The sequence below is a fragment of the Homarus americanus genome, unplaced genomic scaffold (assembly GCF_018991925.1).
Source record: "Homarus americanus isolate GMGI-L3 unplaced genomic scaffold, GMGI_Hamer_2.0 scaffold32960, whole genome shotgun sequence".
Classification (NCBI taxonomy): Eukaryota; Metazoa; Arthropoda; class Malacostraca; order Decapoda; family Nephropidae; genus Homarus; species Homarus americanus.
This window is the reverse complement of record NW_024719395.1, coordinates 38374-47500: the sequence shown is the minus strand read 5'-3', so window position 1 is coordinate 47500 and position 9127 is coordinate 38374. Positions and strand designations below refer to the sequence as shown.

The 9127-nt window shown below is 48.3% G+C and overlaps 1 protein-coding gene across 1 annotated transcript in view; it reads right to left on the bottom strand.

Annotated features, from left to right (window-relative positions):
* The window catches only part of LOC121860064, a 58744-nt gene that overhangs the window by 13811 nt on the left and 35806 nt on the right, over positions 1-9127 (bottom strand). The window contains exon 7 of the mRNA XM_042357077.1: positions 3500-3567. Within this exon, the coding sequence (XP_042213011.1) occupies positions 3500-3567 (68 nt within the window). The remainder of the gene's footprint in view (positions 1-3499; positions 3568-9127) is intronic.

Genomic DNA, 9127 nt, shown 5'->3' with positions numbered 1-9127 from the left:
TACGCTCAAATAATATAACAGGGGGTCAGTGACACAAAAACAACAACTCGTCGACAGATTCTTCACATATAGTCTGCCACCATAATAAGCTCTAGTTATTTCTCTGTCATTCTCTACTTTCATGTCTATATATTTTTTCTTTTTAATCCGTCTATCTTATTATCTGTTCCCTATTTATTCTAAGTATTCCTCATTCCTCTTAAAGTACCGTTCACATCTCCCTCCTGAACCACGAACCCGGAGATTCAGACTCGTGGGACCGAAGCAGGAGACTAATGCATCTGTTCTGTCTATTAATGCTTCGGATCCTTGAGGTTCATGGTTCAGGGAGAGAAGCGAACGGACTTTAGTACTACATTCTTCACATCTATGTAACAATAATCGTTCATCTGCACCACGTTCTGCTCCACTCTTCCACTCTCATATTTACCTTTCCATCTAAATTCAAACTGGCAATTCTTGTCTCCTTCTCTATCCATTTTCATAACACTGTGTTACATTTGCCCAGAGGCCATGAAAACTACCAACTCCAGCTTATTTCACCTGGTGATTATTGGGTAAGATAGGTTAGATTAGGTTAGGTTAGGTTAGGTTAGGTTAGGTTAGGTTAGGTTAGGGTAGCATTAGTGTGTTTATCATGGGGTGGGATAAGCGGGGTTCGTACTCTTCAACTCCTACTGCTCTACTAACTCTCTCCTCGTACACTCTTTGCTAAACTCATTCATTACCTATTATAACTTTCCGTCAATTTCGCCCAACAATGTGATGACACCTGTATACAGCATCTGGTACACGAACACTGTGGATCAACTAATGAACCTAAAAAACTTGAGCAGAGTAAATGGTAACGAAATTCATGAGCAAACATGCATATAGGATGAAAATCTCCTTCAAGGACACAAAAACGGCAGAGAATGCGGCCAGCTCAGGAATCAATACCTTCTTTAATAATATGTCATCCCGCAAACTTCAGCAGGAACAATATGTCCATATACTGTTCTGTACTTCCCTACGACAAGTACTACGTCATTGAGGAGCTCCAGGTCAAGGGTTGTACTAAACTTCGGGAGTACAAGATCTGTTCTAACTGTCCCTCTGAAGGTCATCTCTGAGGTGGCCGTAGTAACATCGCACTGAAATGTTTGAACTGTGCTGAGAACCACACCCCCATATCTGTGAAGTGTCTCTTAATAATCAGAGAAATACAGCAACAGGATAGACAAGCAAGGGGCCCTGCCACTAACCGACGGGAGGACATCAAGCACTTGGTAACGGCAGCTTCCACTGTCCTGGTCCACCAAGTACAGGACATCGAAGCTCAGTCGCGTGCTTAACTCATGCTGACCTAGAGGAGGCAGCAAACCTATGTTGCTTCTAGGATACTCTACAATAAACCTTAGGAAAAACAGTTAACGGTGCCTTCAGCCTCAAGAACTATGACTGTATTACAGACAGTAACTTCTAAAACACCTTCCATCAGCAACCGACAGAAGGAACATGTGTCGTGACCAACTCTGAAACACAAGAATTGCAAACACTGATCGAACCAGCAGTTGAGATAAATATTGAACACATAAACATTCAGGAAACACAAACACCATAAGCACAACTCAACTCGAACTCAAACAAATGAAAATCCTACATAAGAGAGACAATCAGCCGACGAGCACTATAGGTAGTAGGTATTAGGCAGCTACCAAACAGGGAGGTACTACCGCCTGGGAAGATATTGGAACCATAATGTGTTGTCTATGGTAGATCTTGCTTCCACATGGCATCACGAAAATTGTGACCAAGTCCCAGGTTGCTGATCTGTCTTTCTGCCTCATTTACACACAATTGCAGGGTCTCGATTGTTTCTCTTACTATTGACAACACAACATACATATATTGTTCCTCACTTTTGATTTTTTTTAATTTTGTATTTCTTTGTTTCATCATCATCATCATCATCATCATCATCATCATCATCATCATCATCATCATCATCATCATCATCATCATCATCATCATCATCATCATCATCATCATCACATCATCATCATCATCATCATCATCATCATCATCATCATCATCATCATCATCATCATCATCATCATCATCATCATCATCATCATCATCATCATCATCATCATCATCATCATCATCATCATCATCATCATCATCATCATCATGTCATCATCATCATCATCATCATCATCATCATCATCATATCATCATCATCATCATCATCATCATCATCATCATCATCATCATCATCATCATCATCATCATCATCATCATCATCATCATCATCATCATCATCATCATCATCATCATCATCATCATCATCATCATCATCATCATCATCATCATCATCATCATCATCATCATCATCATCATCATCATCATCATCATCATCATCATCATCATCATCATCTCATCATCATCATCATCATCATCATCATCATCATCATCATCATCATCATCATCATCATCATCATCATCATCATCATCATCATCATCATCATCATCATCATCATCATCATCATCATCATCATCGTAGTCATCATCATCATCATCATCATCATCATCATCATCATCATCATCATCATTGTTATTATTATTATTATTATTATTATTATTATTATTATTATTATTTTTATTGTTATGTTTGTGTTATTATTATTATTATTACTTTCGCCCCCAGGTTCTGATGTGGGTCAGTGACCTGTGCCTGGGTAGGTTAATTCACGAAGAAATCACCACGTGGTGTAACACAATACGGACAGCCTGCAGCGTCCACTCTCCCTCATGCCCACAACACACACAGTAAATAATACCTCTTATAAACCAATTCCTATGTATAAAAACAATCACCACGGAGGAACTCAAGGCAGCCATGACAAGTACCCAACAAATAAAGCTCCTGGATGGACTATACTCAGCACCACAAACAACTCAGCTATGGAGGGACTAATAAGAACGCTTGACTGGGCCAGGACACTTGACAACAATATTCCAGGGCCATTAACGCTAACTCTGGTACAGGGCATAAATCCATATGTCCCATTAACTAGAGACGCACCTTCCTCCCTTCGATAGTCCTCGTGTGAGGCCTGAGACACAGCCGTAGGCATTGACCAAATGTAAAAACATCTCGGTGAGACAGTGAAGCATAATGGTCTAAGATACAAAATCCTTGAATTAAGCCTCCATTGTTTCACCGAAAATGTGTTGTACAACTTTCTGGACGGTAGAAGTGCTGATATTACAGTGGGGCAGTACGGAGGTGAGACCTTCCCTTTACAAGGCTGTGTTCTCTCCCCAACTCCATATTTACACGAGTGATTCCCCGCCTCCATCCCCATATCACTGTCCAGTCCAGTCCAGTCCAGTCCAGTCCAGTCCAGTCCAGTCGAGTATATTGTATTCCGTTCTTCAACCTCTATCTTTCACCCTCTCTTCCTGTACATAATCCGTGTGTTCATCATACACTTAGTAAGATCTGTCAACTCACCTGCCAGAAAACCAAGAAACTTGTGGACTTCACATCTGTTATGTTGACTCTATCTGGTGTCGGAGGCTCTGTGGGAAGATTACTAGTGTTAGTTTTGAACAATGCATTAACACACACACACACACACGCACAACTATGTATGCATATAGCGACTCCATGTAAGTGTCTAGAGCCTCCCTGTAAGTGTCTAGAGCCTCCCTGTAAGTGTCTAGAGCCTCCCCTGTAAGTGTCTAGAGCCTCCCTGTAAGTGTCTGAGCCTCCTGTAAGGTGTCTAGAGCCCCTCCTGTAGTGTGACCTCCTGAAAGTGTCTAGAGCCTCCCTGTAAGTGTCTAGTGCCTCCCTGTAAGTGTCTAGAGCCTCCTGTGAGGTGTCTAGTGCCTCCCTGTAAGTGTCTAGTACCTCCCTGTAGGTGTCTAGACCTCCTGTAAGTGTCTGAGTCCTCCTGTAAGTGTCTGAGTACCTCCTGTAAGTGTCTAGAGCCTCCTGTAGGGTGTCTAGGCCTCCCTGTAAGTGTCTGAGTACCTCCCTGTGAGGTGTCTAGAGCCTCCCTGTAAGTGTCTAGTACCTCCCTGTAAGTGTCTAGTGCCTCCCTGTAAGTGTCTAGTCACTGCCTCCCTGTAAGTGTCTAGTACCTCCCTGTAAGTGTCTAGTGCCTCCCTGTAAGTGTCTAGTACCTCCCTGTAAGTGTCTAGTGCCTCCCTGTAAGTGTCTAGTAGCCTCCTGTAAGTGTCTAGAGCCTCCCTGTAAGTGTCTAGTGCCTCCCTGTAAGTGTCTAGTACCTCCCTGTAAGTGTTAGTACCTCCTGTGGTGTCTGTACTCCTGTAGGTGTCAGAGCCTCCTGTAAGTGTCTGTGCCTCCCTGTAAGTGTCTGAGTACCTCCTGTAAGTGTCTGGAGTGCCTCCATGTGAGTGTCTGAAGCCTCCTGTAGTGTCAGTGCCTCCTGTAAGTGTCTAGTGCCTCCCTGAGGTGTCGTACCTCCCTGTAAGTGTCAGAGTATACAGGGGTGTCTGGAGTACTCTCCTGTAAGTGTCTAGAGCCTCCTGTAAGTGTCTAATGCCTCCTGTGGTGTCTGGAGCCTCCTGTAAGTGTCTAGTACCTCCATGCTAAGTGTCAGCCTCCTGTAAGTGTCTGGGAGCCTCCCTGTAGAGTGTCTGAGTACCTCCCTGTAAGGTGTCTAGTACCTCCCTGTAAGTGTCTAGAGCCTCCTGTAAGGTGTCTGGTACCTCCCTGTAAGTGTCTAGTACCTCCCTGTAAGTGTCTGAGTACCTCCCTGTAAGTGTCTAGAGCCTCCCTGTGAGGTGTCTAGGTACCTCCCTGTAAGTGTCTGCCTCCCTGTAAGTGTCTAGGCCTCCTGTGCAGTTTCTAGTACCTCCCTGTAGAGTGTCTGGTGCCTCCCTGTAAGTGTCTAGTGCCTCCTGTAAGTGTCTAGTGCCTCCCCTGTAGGTGTCTAGTGCCTCCATGTAAGTGTCTAGTGCCTCCTGTAGGGTGTCTAGTACCTCTCCTGTAAGTGTCTAGTGCCTCCATGTGAAGTGTCTAGTACCTCCTGTAAGTGTCTAGAGCCTCCCTGTAAGTGTCTAGAGCCTCCCTGTAAGTGTCTAGTACCTCCCTGTAAGTGTCTAGTACCTCCTGTAGTGTCTAGAGGCCTCCCTGTAAGTGTCTAGTACCTCCCTTGTGAGTGTCTCAGAGCCTCCTGTAAGTGTCTAGTGCCTCCCTGTGAGGTGTCTAGTACCCTCCCTGTAAGTGTCTAGTACCTCCCTGTAAGTGTCTGGAACCTCCCTGTAAGTGTCTAGTACCTCCCTGTAAGTGTCTGAGCCTCCCTGTAGTGTCTAGTACCTCTCCTGTAAGTGTCTAGTACCTCCCTGTAAGTGTCTAATTGCCTCCTGTAGGGTGTCTAGAGCTCTCCCTGTAAGTGTCCTGAGTGCCTCCCTGTAAGTGTCTAGTACCTCCCTGTAAGTGTCTGGTGCCTCCTGTAGGTGTCTAGGAGCCTCCTGTGAGGTGTCTGAGCCTCCTGTGTGTCTGATGCCTCCCCTGTAAGTCTAGAGCCTCCCTGTAAGTGTCTGAACCTCCCTGTAGTGTCTAGTGCACCTCCTTGCAGGTGTCTGATGCCTCCCTGTAGTGTCTAGAGCCTCCTGTGAGTGTCTAGTACCTCCTGTAAGTGTCTAGTGCCTCCCCTGTGAGGTGTGCCTCCTGTAAGTCTGAGTGCTCCTGTAAGTGTCTGGTGCCTCCCTGTAAGTGTTCAGGAGCTCCCTGTAGGGTCTGGAGCCTCCTGGGGTCTAGCCCTCCCTGTGGTGTCTGAGTGCCTCCCTGTAAGTGTCTAGAGCCTCCCTGTGATTCTCATGCCTCCCTGTAAGTGTCTAGTGCCTCCTGTAAGTGTCGTGCCTCCTGTAGAAGTGTGCAGTGTCTAGAGCCTCCCTGTAAGTGTCTAGTGCCTCCTGTAGGGTGTCTAGTGCCTCCTGTAAGTGTCTGAGTGCCACTCCCTGTAGTGTCTAGAGCCTCCCTGTAAGTGTCTAGAGCCTCCCTGTAGTGTCTGGTACCTCCCTGTAAGTGTGTGTGCCTCCCTGTAAGTGTCTAGTGCCTCCTGTAAGTGTCTAGTGTGCCTCCTGTAAGTGTCTAGTGCCTCCCGTGAGGTGTCTAGTGCCTCCCTGTAAGCGTCTAGTGCTCTCCTGTAAGTGTCTAGAGCCTCCTGTAAGTGTCTAGTACCTCCCTGTAAGTGTCTGGGCCTCTCCTGTAAGTGTCTAGTGCCTCCCTCAGGTGTCTGAGTGCCTCCCTGTAGTGTCTAGTGCCTCACAGGTGTGTGCCTCCTGTGAGTGTCCTGGTGCCTCCTGTAGTGTCTGGTCCTCCTGTAAGTGTCTAGTGCCTCCCTGTGAGTGTCATTTTGCCCTGTAAGTGTCTAGAGCCTCCTGCAAGTGTCTGAACTCCCTGTGAGTGTCTGGGTACCTCCTGTAGGTGTCTAGGGCCTCCTGTAAGAGTCTGTGCCTCCTGTAAGTGTCTAGTGCCTCCTGTAAGTGTCCTAGTGCCTCCCTGTAGGGTGTCTAGAGGCCTCCTGTAAGTGTCTAGTACCTCCCTATGAGTGTCTAGTGCCTCCCTGTAAGTCTCTGGGGCTCCTGTAAGTGTCTAGTGCCTCCCTGTAAGTGTCTAGCCTGAGTCTAGTACCTCCCTGTAAGTGTCTAGTACCTCCCTGTAGAGTGTCTAGTACCTCCTGTAAGTGTAGTGCCTCCTGTAAGTGTCTAGTGCCTCCCCAAGTGTCTAAGAGCCTCTGTAGGTGTCTGGGGCCTCCTGTAGGGTCTGAGTCTCCTGTAAGTGTCTGGTACCTCCCTGTAGGGTGTCTAGGTACCTGCCCTGTAGAGTGTCCAGTGCCTCCTGTAAGTGTCTAGTGCCTCCTGCAAGTCCTGAGTACCTCCCCTGTAAGTGTCTAGAGCCTCCTGTAAGTGTCTAGGCCTCCTGTAGGTGTCTAGTGCCTCCCTGTGAAGTGTCTGAGCCTCCTGTAAGGTGTCTAGTACACCTGTAAGTGTCTAGTGCCTCCCCTGTGAGGGTGTCTGGTACCTCCTGTAAGTGTGTGCCTCCCTGTAAGTGTCAGTGCCTCCCTGTGGTCTAGTGCCTCCCTGTAAGTGTCTAGAGCCTCCCTGTAAGTGTCTAGTACCTCCTGTAAGTGTCAGAGCCTCCTGTAAGTGTCTAGTACCTCCCTGTGAATCTCAGTGCCTCCTGTAGTGTCTTGAGCCTCCCCTGTAAGGTGTCTAGTACCTCCCCTGTAAGTGTCTAGTGCCTCCTGTAGTGTCTGAGCCTCCCTGTAAGTGTCCAGAGCTCCTGTAAGTGTCTAGAGGCCTCCCCTGTAAGGTGTGAGCCTCCTGTAAGTGTCCTGGTGCCTCCTGTAAGTGTCTGAGTGCCTCCTGTAGGTGTCAGTGCCTCCTGTGGGGTTGTGGGTGCCTCCTGTAGGTCTAGTGCCTCCCTGTAAGTGTCTAGTGCCTCCTGTAAGTGTCTAGTACCTCCTGTAGTGTCTAGTACCTCCTGTAAGTGTCTGATGCCTCCCTGTAAGTGTCTAGAGCCTCCTGTAAGTGTCTGACCTCCTGTGTCCTAGAGCCTCCTGTAAGTGTGTGAGCCCTCCTGTAAGTGTCTAGGAGCCTCCCTGTAGGGTGTCTAGTGCGCTCCCTGTAAGTGTCTAGAGCCTCCCCTGTAAGTGTCTAGAGCCTCCCTGTAGTGTCTAGAGCCTCCCTTGTGGTGTCTAGAGCCTCCTGTGAGTGTCTAGAGCCTCCTGTAAGTGTCTAGAGCCTCCCTGTAAGTGTCTAGAGCCTCCCTGTAAGTGTCTAGGCCTCCTGTGAGTGTCTAGAGGCCTCCTGTGGTCTAGAGCCTCCCTGTGGTGTCTAGAGCCTCCTGTAAGTGTCTAGTACCTCCTGTAAGTCTGGGAGCCTCCTGTGAGGTGTCTAGAGCCTCCTGTAGTGTCTAGAGCCTCCCTGTAAGTGTCTAGAGCCTCCTGTAAGGTGTCAGAGGCCTCCTGTAAGTGTCCAGAGCCCCTCCCTGTAGAGGTGTAGAGCCTCCCCTGTAAGTGTCTAGAGACCTCCCTGTGGGGTGTTAGGTACCTCCCTGTGAGGGTGTCTAGGCCTCCCTGTAGGTGTCTGAGCCTCCTGTAAGTGTCTAGTGCCTCCTGTAAGTGTCTAGTGCCTCCCTGTAAGTGTCTGAGCCTCCCTGTAAGTGTCTAGAGCCTCCTGTAAGTGTCTGAGTACTCTCCTGTAAGTGTCTGGAGCCTCCCTGTAAGGTGTCTAGTACCTCCCTGTGGTGTCTGGAGTCCCCTGTAAGTGTCTGAGGCCTCCCTGTAGTGTCTAGAGCCTCCCTCTGTGCCTGTAAGTGTCTAGAGCCTCCCTGTAAGTGTCTAGAGCCTCCTGTAGTGTCTAGAGCCTCCTGTAGTGTCTAGTGCCTCCCTGTGTGTCTAGAGCCTCCTGTAAGTGTCTAGAGCCTCCCTGTAAGTGTCTAGTACCTCCATGTAAGTGTCTAGAGGCCTCCTGTAAGTGTCTGGGAGCCTCCTGTAGAGGTGTCTAGTGCCTCCCTGTAGGTGTCTAGAGCCTCCCTGTAAGTGTCTAGAACCCCCCTGTAAGTGTCTAGAGCCTCCCCTGTAAGGTGTCCTAGGCCTCCCTGTAGTGTCTAGAGCCTCCCTGTAAGTGTCTAGGAGCCTCCCTGTAAGTGTCTAGTGCCTCCCTGTAAGTGTCTAGTTGCTCCTATGTGGTGTCTGGTGCCTCCCTGTAGGGTGTCTAAGTGCCTCCTGTAAGTGTCTAGTACCTCCTGTAAGTGTCTAGTACCTCCCCTGTAAGTGTCTGGAGCACTCCCTGTAAGTTGGAGCCTCCTGTGGTGTCTAGAACCTCCCTGTAAGTGTCTAGTACCTCCTGTGGTGTCGGCCTCCCTGTAAGTGTCTGAGTACTCCTGTAAGTGTGGTACCTCCCTGTGGGGTGTCTAGTGCCTCCCTGGTGTCACTGGGCCTCCTGTGGTGTCTAGAGCCTCCCTGTAGTGTCTAGTGCCTCCCTGTAAGTGTCTAGAGCCTCCCTGTAAGTGTCTAGAGCCTCCTGCTTGAGTGTCTGGTGCCTCCCTGTAAGTGTCTAGGCCTGTGAGTGTCTAGAGCCACCCTGTAAGTGTCTAGAGCCA